Source organism: Lepisosteus platostomus, chromosome 20 (assembly GCF_059453375.1).
Source record: "Lepisosteus platostomus isolate fLepPlt1 chromosome 20, fLepPlt1.hap1, whole genome shotgun sequence".
NCBI lineage: Eukaryota > Metazoa > Chordata > Actinopteri > Semionotiformes > Lepisosteidae > Lepisosteus > Lepisosteus platostomus.
The window spans coordinates 3055038-3077762 of record NC_142630.1 but is presented as its reverse complement, the minus strand read 5'-3'; the positions used below and the strand labels follow the sequence as shown (position 1 = coordinate 3077762).

Sequence of the window (22725 nt, the reverse complement as noted above, 5' to 3'; positions counted from 1 at the left end):
TCCGAATGCACAGCATCAGTTCTTAACCGTGATTATATAGATCCATTTACGTGTATAATAAATATATAAATGTATCATGTAATATTTATAAAACTGGTCTAAACCGGGCACTCGGGTTAGATTTCGCCCATCTTGATGCGACCCTGTTTTGTAATAGGCGACAAATGCAAATGTATGGTTCAACACTTTGTCTATGGTCCGCAACAGCGGCGGAGTGGGGACACGTGTAGCTAATGTGTTCCGTAGAGGTAACTCTGAATCGGTGATCCATTGGCCTGGGCTTGGGGGGGACTGCATCGGCAGATGGATTGATACTGTCTCGCTCGGTGTATTGCAGCGTGTTCCTCTCCGCCGTCTGGAGGTTTAGCATTAGTCTGAGTAACGTAAGGTTGATCTTTTAAGAAACATTAGATTTTTATTTTGCCGAACTCGGTGGTTGAAATGGCAAGCGATGGTACCGCGAAGCTGTCCAAGAACCTCTTACGAATGAAGGTAATGTGTTGTAGTGTGGCGTCTCAGGACTCCTGATCGATTTGGTATCGGGCCTTTTTTTTCCCCGTGTGTTAAATGTTAAAAATTGTAAGCTCCTCTCCCAAGAGATTCTTGTTTATAAACTGTAAACTCATGCACGAGTTTATAGTAAGAAATAAAGGACGTGTGTCATGAAAACCTGGATACTTATTAAGAGAGTACTCCATTAATATCCGACAAAGTGAGTGCTGTTGAAGCACGTTGAGAGGGCTATGAACGTAACTTTTAGCCCATGCGTTTGATAAAAGTGCACTCGATTTTCATAATGTAGTAGTTTATAACCAGAAGTACAACAGTCAAGTAGTTTTCTTTCATTTGTTTAAGTATCTACTATCATCAGTAATGTAAATATCCTGTCTGTCTGTATTTAATCCGTGTGTGGTGGTACCATTATGAAGCCTGTTATAGATCAGTAGAATGTCCTCTGCATTCCTCGGGTTTCATTTCCTAATCTGCCTACAGAATCCACGGAAATGTTAACTACTGCCGCTGAGGAGTTTTTTTTTCTCTTTTACAAGTTGCTTCTTTTTGGTGACATTTGCAAATGTACATATCATGGTATGGCAGAAGACCTCTGGTGTTCCTCTGCTGCTGATCCTAATGGAGAGGCTGAACCCACAGCAGCTTGGCGAGTTTCTCTGCCAGCTACTGTGCGCGACTGCAAAAATGTACTGTAACCAGTTTTCTCAGCTCATCGAATACCCTGATGTGCAAAAGGAACAGAAAAGACCGATAAAAAGATGTAATACTGTTATACGCTGTGAAAGAAACTGTATTATCTTCTATTTCATTCTAGTATAATGTATCTCTACGCACAGCATGACAATTCTGCCTCCGTAATAGAAAGCACGGAGATGAAGGAGCGGTTGTGAGCTAGACGCACAGTGAGCTCCTTTTTAACCAAAGGGCTGTGGGAGTGTGCAGCTACACAGCTACGCTGACAAGGCTGATACCCTGGCTTCTGTCAGGAATCAGCTGGATGAGAGCCTACGATCAATTGAGTACCGAGCTGGGCACATGGGGCCTGATGGCTTCCTCTCATCCGTTACTGTTCTTAGTTATACATAGCGTGGAGTACAACATATCAAAAAGGGTGAGCTTATATATTTTAAAGAGATAATGTGAAAGTTTTCAAATGACTTCATTTTGAAGCTTTCTGTAGAAGGAAGATCAAATAACCCACCTGGTTTACAGATAATCGCACTGAAAGCCAGTGGCTTGATTTTTGCCATCTCTGTTCAGTCACTGGAACATTTGTCCTTGAGCAGTCTAAGAACTCTGTATTCCTGTCTCTCCTGCCTGTTTTCTTTTTTTTTTCCTTTCTGCACTGAATTTGTCATCACGGTGGGGCCTTGTAAATAAGGGGGCGGGGGATAAAGCCCTTTCAAAATTTCCCGACACGCCGCTTCTCGAGAATTGTCTCGGGGCCTCGTGCATCATTCGGTCCGCTCGCTGCACCTCGTTAACGCGCGAGAGATCTGGCACGGCGCTTCTTTTCATTTGGGAGAGCCGAGCTGCGCAGGTTGTCCCGGGTTTGAATTGCTTTTAATATTCCTGTGAAATGGTAGAGTGCCCAGTAATTGCCTCCTGCTCTGTATCCCAAGCCTAAGAGAAGCTTGAGATGTTAAGACTGCTGGAGACATGAGAAGAATATTGGTGTTGTCAGGGAAGAGCACGCTTCGCAGATCCTGCCGTTAATCACCAAAGCACATGAAAGACAAAAGTATCAACAGCTCAATATGGTCTGTCAGTTTTCAAGATAGTGGGTTTACAGGTGCAGGTTTCTTTTTTTTCCCCCTCTTTTCTGGTGATAGTGTTTGCTGAGCTCGCAGATCTCCCTGGTATTTTCCCGATGAGTTCTGCTTTTGTGTCCTCTCCTCCCACACTTGGAGGGTATATCCAACTCATTTCTCAGACATCGGCCGTTTCTGTCCAGAAGTCAACGTTGTGAAGAGCTTTAGATGCGGTGTGTTTAAACACGACTCGGGGCTCAAAGCACACGATGCACAATGTGCTGCTTCAGCAAAGAGATGTGGACAGGAATGTTTTCTTTTTCTGATAAAGAAAAAAATCTTGGCCTTTGCTAGGTTCTTGGCTTTGTGGGAAAACACAATCACACAGGGAGGGAACTCTCTGGCTCACTTTTATTAAATAGTATGTCTGGCCTTAACCCCTGGAGCTCAGCCTCTTGAGTGATGGCAGCTCAGACGTGCGAACAGGGCAGGATTACAGCTGGTCAATATAGGATCCTGCAGATCTGTGCTTTTTCTATAGCCCTCACTACCCCATGCTCACTCGAGCAGCGGGACTTTGTGCAATATGACTACTTAACTGGGAGAAGGAAGTTCATGTTTAGTGCCAACCGTTTAATATTCAGTATTTACCGGTTTTTGTGTGTGACATTCCCTGACCACCCTCTTCAGCCTACTCAATGATGAATTGTTCTTTTTATACCACATGTGTGTTCTCTTCGGCCTACAAGTATTCCCAAGCCTCTCATGAGTTTGTTGCCAGCAGAACATTCATCTGAACAGCTGGGTATGAGCTGGTTTCCCAGCCCCTGTCTTGTAACTCTGCGAGCAATGGCAGGCCTGGAGCTGTGGTTTGTTTGACTGAAGCACGATGCTCGTCTTTCCCCAGTTCATGCAACGCGGCCTGGACGCAGAAGTCAAGAAGCAGCTGGAGGAGGAAGAAAAGAGGATAATCAGCGATGAACACTGGTACCTCGATTTGCCAGAGCTCAAGGCCAAGGAGTAAGTCCAGCTTTTCACCCGTCACGCGGTTTTCAGTTCAGGAGCTCTGGATCCTTATCCTCGGTGCCCCAGGACCGTTTGATACGTCGGTAAAATAAAATATTCGGAGGAGGGGGTCCTGCGTGGCTCAGCGAGTAAAAGCACAAACTCCAGGCTTCAGCTGAGCCCTCCAGCTCGGGAGTGTTAATTCGAGCCTGGCTCAGTCAGTAGCCGATGGTGACAAGGGGATCTTCCCGAGCCCCGCGGGTGTGGGGTTAGGATCAGTGTATTGGGGGTCCTCGTGGCGGAACAGCTCTTGTGCTCTCCTGCGCCTTGCCAGTACCCTAGTGACTCACTCCTCTACGTCCACTGCCAGGCACTGTGACACTTGCAGCCAGTCAGCTCTGACAGGTAAGCGTGCTGGAAGAGCAAACCTAAATGTCTCATTCTCTCCCAGGTTAGCTACAGGAGTCTGAGCTAGTGTGGCTCTTCTGGTGTGGCTGGGGGGGGTATAAATGTCAATCGCACACTTTAAAAAAAGTATAACATCACTTTATTATCCTTTATTAGCCCTATACAATTTCTTGCATCAGGAATTTGTCTTTTCGCAGACCCCAGCTTGCTCTCCATGAGACACACAGACAGGGAGAGAAGCTGGGGGTCAGAGCGCAGGGTCAGCCATTTATACGGCGCCCCTGGAGCAGCTGGGGTTAAGGGCCTTGCTCAGGGACCCAACGGAGTAGGATTCCTCTGCCAGCTGTCAGATATGAACCGGCAACCTTCCAGAATATATATTGCTATATTGCTACAGGGAATACCCAACTTCCAAGCTGCAAAATAACCTATTTTAAAATAACCTGGGTATTATAAAAACTGAGATTATTTATACATTGTGATGAAGGAAGTCAAACCTGATGTATTTTTTTTCTGTAGTAACCATCACATGTATCCTTGAAACTCGTGCACAGGTACCTGAAATACATCTCTTAACAGCCTCAGCAAGCAAATGTGGTGCTTTTGATTACAGGACCAGCATGTAAAGGGGCATTTCAACTTTCATTTTGGAATCTGTGTGAGACATGAGAGAGTTACATTAGGAACTGACATTTTTATTTTCTTTCTTAATTCATTCAAAAAAATGTACCTCACGCAATTCAAGCAGCAGAGCTGTTACGAGGCAGTTTGTGGCGCAGTTTTTGTACTAAATTCCAAACCAGGTTTGTGCTGAACATAAAATAGACTTTCATCTGCAGTGTTACAATATGCAGATGCATTTAACACTTTAAAAAGTTATCTAATTCTAAGATTTGAGTACATTTTTGTAAGTCTGTGTTCCAACTTGAGCATGTACTGTTTTTGTAGGAATTTCATCATAGAAGAAAGAAGTTTTGTGCCCTGTGAAGAGCTGATATATGGCAGAATGTCATTCGGAGGCTTCAATCCAGAAGTTGAGGTAAACTTAAACTTCATCTAAAAAAATATTTGCAACATGTTAGCAGTTTTATTTGTGATATGATGCTAATTGTGTTAATTCCAAAGATATTTTTGTTTTCACACCTGTGTCAGTAAAGTAAACTCAACCCCCATTTGTTTTCTCCCAGAAACTCATGGCAGCGATGAAGTCCCGGAGCACAACAGAGGAGGATGAAGAAGCTGACAAAATGGAGGCTGACGTCTCCGACGAGGAGATGGCTAGGAGGTAAGGAGTGCACCAGAACATCTTAATCCTTGTTTTCAGATGCAATTTCCAAGAGATTTTCGAATTCATGCCAGGCCAATGTTGGAATTCCTTCTTGTTTTAAGGCTGAACCCCCTGTAGCACATAGAAATAGACAGACCCGAGCACGGTGCTTCTCTGCCCGTCTTCAATAAGAGCCTGTTATCCTCAAGGGCTTATGCTGGAAGATGCATCTTTGGGGTTTTGCTAAATTCAGCTTAGAATAGGTATGTAAAAACAGTCAAACCCACACCAGAGCCAGAGGAGCTCATCCTGGGGTCTGTAACACTAAGTGCACTAGAGAGAACCTGACTCCCCTGGCCCATCACAGGGGTGACCCCCTGACAGTATTGATCTTCACCTACACGGCTGTAAAGACTGAGAGCTGGGGTAAAGTACCTCGCTCGTGGTACAAGAGCAGTGTCTGCAACAGGGACTCGACCCCACAACCTGCCAGTTATGACCACAAAGGGTACCCACTATACTATACTGCCCTAATGGAATGGGTATGAAAAAGAAAAAAATATAATTGGCAGTATTAAAAAAGTAAGGTAAAATGCGAATCTTAAGTGAAAAGCAAATGACCAGCGATGTTTGTTTATAGTTAAATACTGGTAAAATGGTAGTTCCATTTTATACCTGACAAGTTTTACTTTCTGCACAGCAAACAGCTGGAGCTGTATACATGCATCTGTATGCACTTGCTGTAAGCTGTGTAATGCATGCAGACTACAGGGCTTATTTAACTTGCTAAGGTTTAGCTCTCCCAACTGGATATTGAAGTCGGAGCACAATGGCATCACAAAAAGCAAAGGGGGGATTTCTGGTGTATTTAAAGAAAAGGGTTGGTGTTCATAAATGCCAGTTTAACAAAAAAAATATTTGTCTTTGATAAACCTGCACATTGTTTACGTACATTATTGTAAGCATTTGCTTAACTCTCTTACCCTGCAGATATGAGACGTTGGTGGGGAGCATAAAAAGAAAATTCACTAAAAAGAGAGACCGATCAACAATGCCAGAAGACGGAACCAAAAAGATCAGCGAGCCCAGAGCCAAGAAGACTTTCCTAAAACCCCAAGACTAAGGCTTTTCCTTTTCATTTTTTATTTAGATATTCACAAGCAGAATTGCTAAGAGCTGTTTGTAAAAGTCAGTTTCTGTGCAGTACTGATCAAAGGAAGCAGGAGAGAGCCTTGTTTTTTTATAGAGGCATAGAGTTTAATCTGAATCGAGTATTTGAGTTATGATTGAGCACTGTTGTTGCAGCAACAGATGGGGGTGCTTGTTTGCTGTTTTTAAAAATGGATGTTATACATCCTACTTGTCAAAATATAGAACCCATGAGTCATTAATGTTTGTACAACACTTGTAAGTTCTTGCATCATATAAAGACCTTTTATAAAGGTCTTTAGGACCGTCATCTTCAGTACGTTCTTGAATAATTTGCTCACATGGCTGTCTGTGATTAACCAGTTCCTTGTGTATTTTAATATGAAAGTTTCTGACAGTTTTCCAGTCTGTTTTTTTTTCCCTTGTGACTTTGCCTTTTAGGACTTTCAACATTTGAACACAGTTCTCTGTGCGTTTGTTACTCATTAAAGGAAAATGGAATTGGAATATGAACTTCAGACAAAATCTTTTCTTTTAAAGCAGCATTTTTAGTAAAAGAACTTTACAAAAGCCCGCAGTGGTAGTTTTTTTTGTGCTTTCTAAAATTTTATTAGAGACTTAGTGTTTATTCTGTTTGTCCAAAAATATTCTTTAAAATTAAATTTACATATTCTAGATAATTCATTTCTTTCTTGTTTATCACGTTGTCGTCATAAAAGATTTGTTTTTGCTTTTCTAAACTCATGGTTGCAAATAAACTGGACTTTTAAGAGAAGGATTTTCTTTCTTGATAGACAACAGTTGTATTATATTTTTTATTGTTTTACTTAAATCCTTTTTTAATAGTTACAGCCTAAAAGATTTTTATAATTGTATCTTTTTAATCAAAAGCAGGAGAATAAAGTACCATATTGTATAGTACAATTAGCATTACCCTGATTGTTATAGACAGTTGGTAATCTACAAACCATCAGCCTTTAGATCTCAGAACCTAAGCAAGGTTGGATCTGGAATCTGGGATCACTGCAATGGGTGGTGTTGATGGACCAATGGTTCACTCTTCACTCTTCCCTCTGTGTGAGAATTTGCAGAGCAGAGGGACACTGTGCTGCAGGAGGTGTCGTCCTTCAGATGTGATGTTAAACCAAAGTCATGACTCTTGTCCATTAAAGATCCCATGGTGACTTCTTGAATGGGGAAGAGGTGTTGATCCTGTTGTCCTGGCTAAATTTTGATCTGGGCTTATACAGTCTAGCCTTGCAAAAGTTCCCCGTTAATTGAGGCTGTGAGTAAACTTCTCATTTCTGTGCCTGTTCTGGCATGCACCCAGGCGACTGCTGTGCTTAAGGTGAGGATGAAGAGGGTCTGTGTGAAGCACTTTCAGATCCTTTTGTGAGAAATCGCTACTGGTCCTTCTTTCCCTGTACTAAGGGAGACTCCTAAGTCTCAACAGAGACATGAAACTGCTATATAACTGTTACACAAGCACTGGCTAAAGGAAAGGCCTTTTAGGAATAATTATTGGTATAAGTCTGGTCTATGGAACTTTTTAAGGGAAGAAAATTAAGTGCATGTGCAGACCTTTTGTGCTAGGCTCAGAGTGCCTTAGCATCTTGTGCTGAATGATAAGATTTGTACAATAGAAGTGCTTTAACTTGCACTAAATATACAAATTATGCTGTTCCAAAGCAGAGTATAAGAAAGGAACCATTTAAAAGCAGGCAGCATGGGCCATTTTTCCTATAACAAGTTTCAGCAAACTAAAAGTGATTATGCCAGTATACCATTAACCTTAGTTAATCATGGCAAACATTGATCATTACCCCCAGATGTGAATTTGCAGTGACCTAATGCTTAATCTGTTCTTGCTGCTCTTGAAGCAAACACCTACACCAGTGGAGACACCAAGAAGCTCTTCAAAATTTAACTTGAAGATGGCAATTTTTTTCCATCAAGTTTTTTTTTTTATCTTGAAATGCTTGAAGACCGTAATGCTCACTTCTATTGTACCTCTTAGAGAGTGAAACATAATTTGTTGTTGACTGAAGCCAGTTGGTGTTCCAGAGCCACACCAAACTTTTCTTTTAGTACTTCTTCCACTTCTTCATCTGGGATGGTGGACATCTCATAAAGGTCATGCCCTTCCTGGTAGTTATAGATGACCTCACTGTATGTCCAGCCAATCACAGCTCGAAACCCAGTGTCTGTCTGCAGGGAGCAGATGGACTTGTTGGTGAACAAAGAATCTGGGGAGGTCTGGAGGTGTTCGGTCGTTTGCAGGAAGTGATCGATACTGCGAGGTGCCAAGGTGAAGCAATAGATTGTCTTTGTCAGAGCCTTGTCTATTAAGGAGGAGCTGACAAAACTTTTGTTTGGTATAAGAATTTTTCTTCCAGTTTTAATCAAGACCCAGGTACCTTCATGCTCTACAAGTTGAAAAAGACCAGGAAGTTGAGGCTGCTCTTTTCCTGAAATCAGTTCGAGTGGCTCCCGGATTTGGTAGGACACACCAAAGCTCACATCTGCTATGTAAGGCTTCCCAGAAATGATCACTTTGTTAATGAGGTGTGACTCCATGGGGCTGTATTCTTTGGTTAAGCTGTTAAACACCTTTGCTCCGAGCATCGTGGTGTCATATCCCAGCTCTTTCAAGACCCAGGAGAAGAGCAGGTTATTCTCACAGCACCAGCCCCCTCGACCTCTTCTCACAATCTTGTTGTAGATGGTGTCCAGGTCCGTGGTGATCTTCTCCCCACAGTGAATGCTGAGGTTTTCAAATGGGACGGACAGGATATGGCACCTGTGAATGGTGTTCAGTGTCTCCAGGTCTGGTTTTTTGAAGGGACCACTGTAGCCAATCCTCTCGAAGTACTCCCTCAGATTCATCATGTCGTGCTGAGAAAATGAGTGTTAAAACTACAGTGTTAAAAGACAGTACCTGGTAAGACAGACATTTTTGGTGATCTCATTTAGTTCTGCCTTGAAGTTTGACTACAATGCGCTGGAAATTGATGCTCATGCCTAACCTGTTGCCATATATAAAAACTGGAAAAAATGAACATTTCGTCTGCTGCACATGCAAATTAAACAACTGCAAACTAAGATAAGACCTGTCAAAAACTGTATATAGTTTTATCTAATAACAGTTTGACAGACCCATAGAACAGTCCATAAAGGGCAGTATTGGTAGAAGGATGGGGTTATGAAGAGGATTATATGGGAGGGCACAGTACTTTGATTCAAATCCAGTCAGTAGGAAAAAATCCTTTCATAAACATTTATTAAAGAGGTTAACAGAGCAATCAACAGCTGTATAATTATTTTTCATCTTGCTAGATATTAACCTTTATATTTGCACATTGAATTTAAGGGAATGGGCAGTGAAATTGTGCTCTAAATCATTAAGGTTGTAATTGTTTAGAATGACTTATTTTTCTCTGCAAAGCTACTGAAGTTTATAGCATGACATGACATCGCTGTAATGTTCTCCCCAGCAGGTGCACTGTGGGCAGCGCTAATAGTGCGACATCACAGCCGGCTGCGTTTTGGCTGTCGGGCAGCCATGGAAGCGAATCGCCTGGAGTCCCTGAGCAGGTGGAGCAGGTTTACGGGCGTGCCCCGGCGAGGTGTGGTGTACTGAGAAGGCTTGGGCTTCGGGCCTTGTGTTTTGACACGGAGCCCCTTCAGATCTGTTTCCCTGGTTTCTTCCAGTGTTACGCTTGCTCTGCTCTTTTGTAGCTTCCCATGTCTCTCGGATTCCCCACAGCTCAGTATTCCCATGTCTCTCGGATTCCCCACAGCTCAGTATTCCCATGTCTCTCGGATTCCCCACAGCTCAGTATTCCCATGTCTCTCTTATTCCCACATCTCTCAGATTCCCTATGACTTAGTATACCTACGTGTCTGATTCCCTACAGCTTGGTATTCCCATGTCTCTCGGATTCCCTACATCTTAGTATTCCCAAACCTATTGGACTCCTTACGGTTGGGTAGTTCCAAGTCTCTCAGATTCCCTACGGCTTGGAATTCTCCCTCAGAACTAGGCAGGACGCCTGGATTAAAAGCTCCTCGTACAACCCGAGCTCCCAGGCTTGCCTGCTGGGGCGGGGCAGCTCAGCGCGCCGCTCGCGTGAAGCGCTGGATCAGCCCCTGCTCTTGCAAGCGTGCTGAGCACTCGGGCGGCCGGCTGGGGAGCCCGGCTCAACTGGATTCTCTCTCGTTGCTCCTCGGGTGCGAGCCATTACGATTAATATTTAAATCTGCCATTATTTAAAGTTGCATTTCGAATACATTCATGCAGTTTGATAGAAAATACTTGTCATAATAGTTCTCATTAACTTTTATGTAATTGTGCATTATAATACTATTTATAGGATTAGATCGGATTAAGTACTAATGAGTACTGGCTTTGTCCCACAATTTTTTAATGCAACCGCACGTTTACTGTGTAAACCACAGTCGAAGATATCGGTCTGAAAACAGCACAGATTTGTTGAGTTACTAGAACTATCATGACTACAGATTGCAGCCAACATATGGAGTAAAATAACGAGGCCCTGTATGTTCAGAACCATGATCTCCTTCACTGCCTGAGCTATAAAGTGTTTAAACTGCTGCTTATAAATGTGTTGAATTTCTGGGTACTTAACAGTTCTCCTGGCAGCCGATGATTATAAACTTCAAGACTCTAGAAGTTGCTGTCTTTTGTGTCAGAGTTTTAAAGTATAGCTTTGAAATCCTTATACAGAAGTACTTAAACTATCAGACAGTATTCACACACAAGAATGGTTTCACTTCCAGTAGAAACAGAAAGGTAAACTACGTACTGTACATACTTTGCAATTTGAACGTGTTTTGAGGATCCACTTACCAAGGGTAGCAGTCAATCTTTCCACTGTTGGCTAGTCTGGAAATTCGAGGACTTCACAAAGTGCGTAAAGATCATTACAGGAGAAGGACGTTAAACACTTTCACAAGTGGGGTGGAGCTATCTTTCTTAAAGGGATCACACAGCAAAGCCATACTCACAGGTTAGGTAGGCTCAGGAAACTAGGTTAAAAGGCAGGTCAGAATAAGCGAGGAGAGTAATAAAAAAGTACACACCCTTGGCTCTGGAGGTCAGAAACACTAACCAGTGAGCTCAATTTCCCTCCCTATTCCTCAGTATGTTTCACTTTCCAGAGTTCTCAGGAAATAAAAAGTAATTATTTTCTGTTTGATGCATATAAGATTTTATACGCCACAAGAAACATTCTGTTTAATATCTGAATGTCACTTAAGTTCATCTTTAAATATCCATCACTCTCTGCTGTTTTTTTTTTAATGAGCTCAGTGGTTGCAATAGAAACGGTCCCAAATGGTTTACACTGCCAAACGTTAAGTGGCATTTCTGAGGGACACTTTTATTTGTACAGCCCTTTTAGTAAACAGAATAATTCTGTTACAATACCAATAAGCTGCTGAATTGAAAAGAAGCAAATAGCCGATTGTCAGCGCGTGGAAAAATGGGTGAGGTAGCAACAGTAGGGGATTCTGTTGCCTTCCATAAGAGCTGGAGCATTTGTCCTTGTTCTTCGAGCTTCCTTGTGATCAAAGCTCCTGTTTGTGTCGACACTTGTTAATTACCACACGGTTCAGAGGTGATGGGCCCCAGCTAGCTCTGTTGGAAGGGCATGAGACTCATCATCTCAGGGCAGTGGGTTCGTGTCCCACGTCAGGCACCAGGTCCTCCATGTTGGAGGCGGGGCACAAGGCTAACAGCCCTGTCCTGTAAAAAACAAATGCTACGGTTTTGGGATGGTATAGTACTCCAATTCAAGAAATAGGAAAAAATTACTGCCATGAAAAATTGGCATTAGAAGGGAGCTTGACAAAATAATGATCAACTGTCTAACGCATTTATTATACTTTCACAATGAACTGAAAAAAACATGCAACACATTTTTCTCTAAATCAAAGTTTTAGTCATTTATTATAAGGATAGATTTCACTCTGCAATATTGGTTTTGTTTACATAACATCCATCTATTTTCTCGCCACTTCTTCCAAATCAGTCACATCTTACGATTGCTGGTTCCTCCACATCTGCAGCGGTCAAGCTCTTGGACAGCTCCCAGTCTGTATGTCCTCGTCTCCTTCTCTTTCTGCATCACACCACTCAAATAACTATTGATTCATCTCACCTCTCCAAATAAATCTCCCTTTTGTGGGCAACATAAAAAGAAAATTCACTTTAAAAAGAGACCAATCAATGCCAGATAAAAACAGGAACAGAAACATCAGAAAGCCCAGAGCCAAGAGACTTTCTTAAAACCCCAGGCCTAAGAAGGATCTTCCTCATCATGTTGCTCAGATATTCACAAGCCTAATCACTAAGAGCTGTTTGTGCAAGTCTGTTTCTGTGACGAAAAGCAGGATTTTATAGAAGTGTACATTTTAATCTGAATCGAGTATGTGAGTTATGATTGAACACTGTAATTGTAGCAAAAGATGGAGTGCTTGTTTCATGTATTTTAAAAGATTCGCTTTCTGGAATACTCTTTGATGCATGTTAGATTTTTCAAGCCACAGAGAAACATTCTGTTTAATATTTGAATTCCACATTTATGTATTTGCAGACTACTATCCATCCATCTTCTAACCATTTCATCCAATTCAGGGTTGCAGGGGGGCTGTGAAACTATCTTGGCAAGCAAAGGGCAAGGCAGGAACCTGCTGCAGAGGACACATCTGAAGAAAACCCTCATGAACACAAGGGGAACATACAAACCTCCTCACAGACAGAACCCCAGGTCAGGAATTGGACCCACTGCTGCACTGCTAGCAACTGTCACCATGCTGCTTCAGTTGCAGACTTACTTGAGTGCTCGAGGTTGTACCATTTGTTGGTAATTTTAATTCAACCAAAAATCCCACATACTCGGCACCCAGCTTTGTTATGAAATCATACGACCTGAGGTCACTATGTTACATTATGTGTGTGCCCCATGAGTTCTTGATGCAATTCTATCTTTGTGTTTTTCGTGCTGCATCAGTATATTAGGTCTTATAAGTAAAACATTTCGCCTTTCCCACTGGGTGGCAGTAGTTTACAAGATCTGTGCTGTTTTACAGTTCTCCATTTTTAATCATTGTATGAGAAAATGACGTCCAGTAACTTTGCTTTTAATTATGTTCTTTTGTCTCCTAATGATTCATCAGACCTCTGTAATACAGATATCTGCGTAGGCCCCGGTCAAAATGTCCTGATTTGGCTCTAATGCTCCTAAAACGTCTCTGTCTTCCACATTCCATGTCCAGACTCTGTCCAGCTTCGCTCTGTAAGGGAAAGCCGTGTCTCTTTGCCTAACAATCAGATACCATAACAGCTGCCAGGTCTGAATTAATTTACTTTTTTCATTCTGGCATATAAGTGTCAGAAAAGGTGAACATCCGTCACACATTTTAATTTTTGTTTTTACTTTCTGCGAAGCAATTTTATATATAATCCTGTTGATACTTTGTAAAAGAAGCCTTTCGTATTATAAAATGTATTTCACTTTAACTATCTCACGCAAGAAGGTACAGTGCTATAATATCCACTAGCATGGTAGTCAATTTTAAGATCAGGAGATTAGCTCAATGCAGTGGACTGTCTTCTTATCCGAGATGATCCCTATCTCAGGCCCGTTGCTTAGTGGGACAAGGCCTGGCTCCACTGCGACCCAGAATTGGAAGAAGTGGTTAGAAAATAAATGGATTATTAACGCAAAGTGTATCTGTACAGCTGAAGGAGCAAGACTTTTGCAAAGTTAATTTGGGCAGCTATTGATAATGGTGATCAAGAAGATTGGAAGATGGTGAGCAAGCTGGGTTGCCGAGCTGTCAAATCCTAATTGCACAGGACACCTTAAGCCCAGTCCTACCAAAGCTGCCAAAATAAGGAAATGCTACACGTTATTTTTTACCACGTAACTAGCTATAGAAGTCAAATGAGAGCAAAAATGATTTTCAGATATGATTATCTCCCCTTAATCAAACCATAGGCAAGAATAACATGTTGTTGCCTGGCCTAAGACCAAAATTTAATTCCATCTCTCACAAAAAGAAAGCCAACCTTGTTATAACAATACACCTATGTCTGAGGACACCTTTTCTTTCTCCTGTAACTATGCCAAAACATGTTTTTGAGCACACTGTGCCTGCCAGATCACCTCTAGGAACATTCCACAGAAATTTTTATTATGATTATGACTTATTTTCACTGAAGCGACACACAGAATCATAAAAAAAGACATTGATACTTGAAAATGAAGTACAGTACAGCTGTAAGCTCTTAATCAATCAGTATTTGTCTAATAAGACAGTAAAGGCATTCTCCAGATACTGAGGCTTTCAGGTTTTGTTTGTTCACCCTCTTTAAAATAGGTTTGCATATTGCATATCTGAAATAACCTTACAACTAGTATCAGGGCCCATTTATACTTGACCAGAAACTGCTTCTTTCCAGTAAAATCAAAACTATTTAAAAAATGTATCCTTAGTTGAACGTGACCAAAAATGGGGTCTCATTCTCAGGTAATTTATTAATGGTGTATTTATTTTTTTAAGATATGCTGTTTACGAAATGGTCCGAAAATAGTGAAGACTAAGGTGCAGATGGAAGGACTAAGTTCTTATGAAACTGACCAACAAGAATGACGCACACCTCCAGGCACCCAGAATCGACTTTTCGATTAATTTTCTGTCCCAGGGGAGTTCTCCAGACATCAGCCACTAATCAACAGATTTTCCCCCATCTGCACCCTGTTGTGAAAACCCAGACCAAGCTTTACAGAACACAGACAAAATTAATTAAGTTGCCTTTCTGGAAAGTCCAGCTCCACGTTCTTCGGAACAGTTCAAGCCGATGTGCCCTTATTCTCAGTTTGCATGTCACACTTGAATCATTTTCACCCTCCTTGAAAGGACAAATATGACTTTTCATTCAATGTTATCAGTATTAAATTCTCATTAAATCTCTGTGAAGAAGAAAAGCAAAAGAAAATGTGTCCTTGAATGTGGAGATAAAACTTTTTTTATGTCATCATGAAAGCATAAACAACGTAAAAAAATATTTCCAAATGTCACAAATAAAGCACATCTTCTATTTAAGAAATGCGTACACACCAACCAGGAACAAATAATCCATAAGTTACAATAAAGAAATAAAGAGGTCTTGTTTATCAAGGAAGATTGTAACAAAATAGATTTATATTTTTTCATGGAAGATTGTAACAAAATAGATTAATATTTTGTTAAATCTAATCTAAATCAAATAATTATGAAAATTAGTTTTCAAATTATTATTATTGATTTGCTGTTCTACTTTATATTGCTTATTTATGCCGTAATTGCTCATGGTATATAGAACATTTTTGTTTTCTTTTAATTAAAATTCTAAATAACTTGAATTACTGTATAGTTAATTGTTTCCCCAATAATTTTCTTTCTAACATAGTTTTTTTTTAAATCTTACTCAGTGAATGAATAAAAATTCCTACAAGAAAATTAAGAGAGGGTAAGAGAGAATTATAGACTGCACTTTCAATTTGAAACTTTATGCAAGATGCAGTATCTTAATAAAACAATTACAATTAAATTATTAAATGTATTATTATTAAATGTGATGTAATGATATCAGGAGTAGTAGAGGGCATTTCTTGGCGTTAATAGTGTCCTATCAATAGCATCTGTGGTCGGGCAGCTCTTGACCTCAAGACTTCTATCTTCATTGTTTGGGAATCTCAGATCTCCTTCACAAACACTAAATCATTCTGGTATAACAGAAATGTCATTACCGTTGCAATAAAAACAATCATGAGATACAAGTGCTATTCAACTTTAATTTTATTTATTATTGCAACATAGACAAGCAGAAACAAAAATTCATTCTCCAGAACCAAGCCTGAAAAAGCCCATGATCCTCCTTTCAAACAGCTGTTTGATTTGAAGCACTAGTCTTTGGGATGCTGCTAACTTAGAAGTGCGCTCTCACAGTGTGGACTGACCCACTGGTAAAGAGATGGGTAAAGACTTAAGGTTTTAATGGGTGGAGTTAGATTTGGACCAAGTGATAGTATTAGGACAGAAGACAGATTTAATTTCGGAGCCATTTGGGCCTCGTGCTTTAGGACAGTAGTGAAGCCTGCGCTCTTTGTGAAAGCAAACCTTATTCTGAAAATTCATAGTTAAACAGGTTAATTACAGGTTAATTAAGGTGTCAATTACTTAATAGCTGGACCAAATGGTAAATAAAAAAATAAGACCCTGAGGCTCTTCAGGTCTCCCTACCAGCGTTCTGGAAGGCATGTTCAATCAGATGAGGTGACAAATCAAAGGGTTATGCAGCTTGAATGGTTCACTTGCACTGCAGGCGAATGAAAGGAAAGCATTATTTCACAGCACTGGGGAAAGTACAGTATTATGTTACCCGATAGAATAAAAAACAAGCAGTAGACGAAGTCTAGATCCTTAATGGAGATGGCGGGTCACAGACTCCTCCTCTGTAGAGTTAGCACCTATCTTTCGATCGCACTGCCTTCAAGCTGATTAGCAATCTTACGGCAAGAATAGAACAGCTGCAAGAATGTAAACTTACGCAGGCACAGCCATTTCCACCACCTGATTAACAATGAACTGAGCCTGGAAGACTGAAGAAACTCTTTTTGAAACAACAGTTAAAACAGATCATGTGCAAACAGAACAGAACTGTCAAGGATGCATACAGTGCTTACGAAATGTAGAAAATACCAAACGCTCCATGTGCCATCACTAGAATTATATTCCTTAGGGTTTTTACTATTGTGGGAGGGGTTTTAAAACGTAGATAAAAGTCCCTTAAATATTTTTATATTTACAAAAAGAAAACAGGACATGTGGATGATATGACATAAGAAAATTAGTCTTCGGAAACCTTGTAGAAAGAGCACCAGCTAGTTGTGCTCTCGTTCCCCCTTGGCTGACCCGGTGCTCCTCTGGAGGCGTGCCGGAGCATCCTTGTGGAACTTGAAGAGAACTCCGATGAGGAGGTCGGAGACGCTGGCAGGGAAGAAGCTGTGGACGAATGGGATGACGCGCGCTAGCCTGCCCGGAGCGTAGACGTGCTCGGGGCGCGCCGCCAGCAGGGCATGGCAGATGTTGTGGAGCACAGGCCGCAAATCCACCGAGGAGACCGCAGACATCTTGGGCATGCGCTTCTGAAAGGAGGAGATGTACTCTTCCCCGTAGTCCTCTTTAACGTCCTGCGGGACCTGGGAGAGAATCTCTTCCTGATAGCAGCTCCATTCCTCCCTTGTGCCAAAGATGTCTGAAAGAGAATAAAAATAAACCCAATAGATACTAGTAATGTGAACGCAGATCAGGATACGATTGTCAAAGAGAGAATACAGGACAATCAATGTGTGCATTTCCTGGATTCCTGACCAACAAAAACATTCTGGGTTTAAGTGCATCTGTCTCATATTTAGACAATGGACAATAGTTTTTGTTTTCAATTGATCTGATGATTTTCTCTGAGTCTTTTTTCTCCGTTTCAACGCCATTACAGTTGCAGGGAAAGATTTGCCAATTATTATATGCAAGCTGTGAGATCACCAGAGTGGTGGTCAGGTGTAATTAGTTCACTCTTTTTAGCTTCTGCAACGAGCTGCCTCTTACTCTGCTCCAAATATCCTTAGTTTGTTGAAATACCTACTTGTTCTGAAACCTCCAGGCTGGATAACAGAGACTCTGATGCCCCAACTGGATAGTTCATGTCTCATCACCTCAGAAAACATGCTCAGGGCTGCTTTGGAGGCACAATAGGCAGAGAACATAGGGACTGGAACCTTGGCTGCAAAACAAATATACAGGTAAGCCGATCACTCTGGCTCCTTTCGGGAAACAACTGGACCAGATCCTCAAATCAGTTACCTGCTGCCAATCAATCAAGCTAGACGGCAAAGCTGCCTCCTCTCACTTGCAACCGTTAAATTCTAAACTTTGTCAGCTGCCGTGTTACATTTCCCAATGCTACACATTTGTCATCTAGACGGGACATATATTTGTGTCATATTCGTGACACAAATGGACCAATAGTGCAAACTGTCAAAAGTCTGTAATAAATGTGTCTCCCGTTCTCTCACCTGCCATACTTGAAACGTTGACCATCCTGCCTCTGGCTCTGCGCAGCAGGGGCAGGAATGTCTGGGACAGCTCCACAGCACCCAGGAAGTTGACTGCCATGCACTTTTTAAACACTGTCATGGGAAGAATTTCTCCATCTGCTAAATATCCCAGGATTCCTGCATTATTCACTATTGCCCAAAGTCCTACAGTGAGAACGCAACAGAAAAAAATGTCATCATTATCTAAAAAGTCTTATTACTGAGGAGCTATTTAAACTTTCCAACAAGATTTAAATTCTCAGACTTATTAAGTGACTATTATGAAGTGGTTGAGACAATATGAATTTGACTGGCTTCAATGGGCATTAATTGGTGGAAATGGGACTGGCGGGGTTACACTGGTGAACAGGTATAAGCAAAGCATTAGAATGCATTAAAACTGTTCACCATTAAAGTTCTGGATGGTTTGAAGAGATTTTATTGAGGGTTTGATACAGAATTTCCTTGTTAAACAAGAGAGGGTGACGCAGTGATCCAATCTCTGTCCTGAGTCTCGCACTGCCTACCTTAACCGACCATACTGATCTTAAGAGTTCTGATCAACATGCCTGTAAAAACATTTACAAGGACAGAATAAGACTTACCTGTAAGTACATGCACATGACATTCCAATCCTTGCAACACAAATGATTTTATTTTGACACCGAGGAGCCAGTAATATAACTGCCTCATTTGTAGCATTCTTTCATATTGGGCCAGCAAAGCCTACGTATATCTGATATGGATTTATTTTCCACATAGAATGTCAGTATATTGAATGTAGTGTTTAAACTTTCATTGCATGATTCGGATGAGGCTATCACAATACATGCTTCAAGAAGTCCAACGTAGAATTAATGGGCCCATGCACCAAGAGCTTGACTTGACTCATCTGTGCAGAGCAAACTCACAACAATTTGATATCCTAGTCTATGGTCCATCCCATTGAGATGCATCACAGCATACCTGTTTCGCCCACTTCAGCTTGAATTTGCTGGTAGGCCTTCCTGATCTGTGCACTGTTGGTCACATCCAGCTGCAGCACAAGAAGTCTCTTTGAGCTACACCTCCTCAGTTCATCAGAGCCGGGACTCTGCTCATTTAAGACCCCAGCAAACACGGTCACACCCAGGCTGTCCAAGTGCTTAGCCAAGGCATGACCGAAACCTGAATCACAGCCTGAGTGGGGTAAGCAAAGAAATACCCAATTAATTTCTTCAGAAATACTCTTCGACAGTACAGACATACTTCCAGTTTCAACATTTTTAAGGTGACCTGCAATCATCCTGGTGTCCATGTTATCAGATTAAAGTCGTGTTCTCTTGACTTTATGTGGTTTATGTGGAAGCTTGATAGTGTGCAATGTTTGCTCCATAGTAAAATATGTCAGGCACAACACAAGAGTCTTTCATCCACAGTTGCAGTTTTTGCAACTAATGGTGATGGAGGCAAGATAGTGATTTTTTTAAGTCTAATAATGACTAAAAAGGTAATCCCAAATTATTTTAAGAATGCCAAGAACTTCAAATGTCTTGAAATTTGAAGAGTAGACAAATCTCTTTGCTGTCAATAGCTGGCAAGATCATAAGAAACTGTCAGAACTTTCTCATCTCATCAATGAATCATTAGATCTTACTGGAAATTACTTGTGGATTATTTAATGGATTACTTTGATCACATTTTCTAAACATTTCCTGTGATTTAAAATGATTAAATTAAGATTAAAAATACATATCACAGTTTATCCTCATCCAAACCAAGATGTACTAACAAGATACGTTATAATAGTAAAAAGACTAGTAAACATTGAGTAAGTTGTTGATGCTCGTAACATAATTGACATTATAGACATATATTAAAACTCCTTATTGCATCTATGATTTTTGTTCAGCAATATATGAAGATTTTATCTATGGAGTGTAGAAAATGTAACTTTCCTACATGCTCTTTGTTGAGTCAAACTGCTATAACAGTCTGTGACATCAACCTGTCTCATATACCGTATGTAATATTTATATTGAAAACAGACATTCAAAGTACAAGCTAAAGTTATGTCACTAGCCAAATGTGGCCAGAATTCCACCAGTGCATAACTGGGACAGTTGAGATGGTTAGTTGGCCAGAACTCGCTTGGATCCCTGCAAAATTGAGAGCCCTGCAGCGATCTGGGCACCTGTAGGTTGACAGTGACATCAGGGAGGGAGAGGCCTCTCCTTCCGTTGGCTCGTGACCCGCCGGTACGTCCCAGCAGAACTTGTAGGGCATAAAAAGATGAATGGTTCTGATAGCCAGGCAAGTCAGAGGAGTTGTTCCTGCATTTCCTCATTCTCCCCTTGTGTTGCGACAAGGGTGTTCACTGCGAGCTCAAACCTGAAGGCACACTTGGCAGGTATACTGAAAGCTAATGATGACTAAGCACTGATCACACAAGAGGATCATGGCAAAGGCAAAGTTTGAAGACCTACCAATGAGACATGCATCAGGCTTCCAGTTTCTATTCGATAGCCTTTGTCCACCAGGGCACCACAGCAAAACTGATGTAAAACCTGAGGCTAGCAGAGCCTGTCTGGTATGACTCAGATATTTGTCCATGTGTAAAAGAGCAGCCGCATCCACAGTGTTGGAATTAGGTTAGGATGCCAGGAGGTGGCATCGAGACAGCGAGATTCTTGGCTAGCAGTCTCACAGGGAGACTGCTGGTTATTATCCGATTATTAGTCTTGCAGTGAGACGTCAGGTAATTGAAAAGGTTACTGATGGCAGGGGGGGAGGCTCTTGACAAGTAGCAGCCTCTGTCTTTGTCATGTCAGCCCGCCGGTGAGGTAACTACTGTAGTGGAGTGTGGGTCCAGCCAAACGCGATTCACCCAGTTGAGGGAGAATTCCACCAGTGCCACACGGGAGGGATGAGAAGGTGACAGGCACGCTAGCGCCAGACCAGTTACAGGTTAAAAAGAAACTAAATCCCAGTGATACAAAGGGGATTCATGTGTGCAGATCTATGCCTGGCTAACAAGTTAAGGGGGATCTGTCGCACTATGGCACTACACAAACTGTGGTCCGAGTGTCACAGGACTGAAAAACTGCTTGGAGAGAGCCTATTTATGTTTTTCCCCAGGACCGCTTCAGGATCCAGTTAATGCCTACTGTTGTTCGCCACTTCCCAGCTAAACTGAATACGTGCCTTTTTCACTTCACAAGCAAGGTGACAAACAAGAGGAGTGTGTTCAGCCCATCGAACCTCTAAGGCAGTTAGTAGTTAATTGGTGCAGGGATCTGATCCAGCTGTTCCTTGGTTCTGACTTCCGATTGGAGAGTTCATTTCTGCCTGAGTGCTAGAATGTGCCCAGACTGGATTGTGAGTTCTATTTGTCTAAGAGAATAGCATACTGCAACCCACCATGACAAAAATCCAAAGGTGACATTAAAAAAAAATGAATAAATGAATTGACTGGCCAACTTTGGAAATCAAACGCTGAGAACAGATGGCCTCACAGCTCCCTTTGGCTTCTTTTGTTTGTCTCTAAAAAAAGCCCAAAACCACAGGTATCTGCATGTGAATACTAATCAAATGTGATTTCCTTAAGAACAAAGGTAATACCATTAAATCCACTCAACACTGGTGAATCAATAAAACTATTTCTTTAAAAATATGTTTCTGAGATTTGGGAAAAGTACTTGAATTTATTTTTGGGGGTACATCAGAAATTTAGCATGAAAATAAAAATCCCACAACATTTTTATATGTGACAGAGGTGGTACAAATCTTGGAAAGTTCAATGAAAAATGACTTTTGAATAACTAGAACAGCACAATCAGTGCAAACTTTGAGACAACACCAATTTGGCAAAAAAGAAATGCAAATTTCTTTAAAAATGTGCAGTAAAATATAAATCCTAAAGCACTTGCTTGTCTTCAATATTTCAATGGCGTGCAGGGAAAAAGGGATTCACTCTGAAAAGAATAAAGCGCATTCTTCTTACCTGTAATCAGCACACTCTTATTGTTCACAGGTAGCAGCTTCTGCGATTTTCCCAGGAGTGACAACGAAATGTAGTAGAGCAAGGAGAGCAGGAGTAGCCCAGCATAACCCGGGACCTTCAGAAAGCACAGAGGCTCCACCAGGACAGCCAAGAGAAGGCACCAGATCAAAGACCAAGACCCCAGTTTCAGACCCCCTTTCACTCTCAATATTACTGCCCCTGCATACAATGTTGTTATAGAAGCATACAGCATCAGGAAGTACAAAGATTCACTGAAAGATGTATCCATTATGACTGATTCTCAATGCACAGGTGGGTTTCTTCTCCTTCTTTTGGATTTTCATATGGTTTCTGATGGGTTTTTTTTTTTTAATCGTTACTCTGCTTCCTCTTCCTTGTACAGCCAGTCATCAGGGTCTCTCTTGGAAGACCAGTTTCCAAGTGGTTAACTATACTCTGTAAAAAAAAACAACCCTCTGCACCCTC

General features: G+C 41.4%; 3 protein-coding genes across 3 annotated transcripts; 1 reads left to right on the top strand and 2 right to left on the bottom strand.

The window, feature by feature from the left end:
* The first annotated feature begins 299 nt into the window (after positions 1-299).
* Positions 300-6606, top strand: mphosph6 (M-phase phosphoprotein 6). The gene is made up of 5 exons (XM_088613718.1): positions 300-492; positions 3172-3284; positions 4626-4716; positions 4865-4962; positions 5935-6606. The coding sequence occupies exons 1-5, from the start codon at positions 442-444 to the stop codon at positions 6065-6067; spliced, it is 486 nt and encodes a 161-aa protein (XP_088469844.1). The 5' UTR covers positions 300-441; the 3' UTR covers positions 6068-6606.
* Positions 6607-6894: 288 nt separating this feature from the next.
* Positions 6895-11329, bottom strand: LOC148644277 (arylamine N-acetyltransferase, pineal gland isozyme NAT-10-like). The gene is made up of 2 exons (XM_088613716.1): positions 10964-11329; positions 6895-8988 (listed from the first exon to the last, which is right to left on the bottom strand). Exon 2 carries the CDS (start codon positions 8980-8982, stop codon positions 8107-8109), a length of 876 nt encoding a protein of 291 aa, XP_088469842.1. The 5' UTR covers positions 8983-8988; positions 10964-11329; the 3' UTR covers positions 6895-8106.
* Positions 11330-15942: 4613 nt separating this feature from the next.
* On the bottom strand, positions 15943-22725 carry hsd17b2 (hydroxysteroid (17-beta) dehydrogenase 2). Its single transcript, XM_088613639.1, has 5 exons — positions 22240-22725; positions 19224-19436; positions 18237-18422; positions 17807-17944; positions 15943-17419 (listed from the first exon to the last, which is right to left on the bottom strand). The coding sequence occupies exons 1-5, from the start codon at positions 22526-22528 to the stop codon at positions 17046-17048; spliced, it is 1200 nt and encodes a 399-aa protein (XP_088469765.1). The 5' UTR covers positions 22529-22725; the 3' UTR covers positions 15943-17045.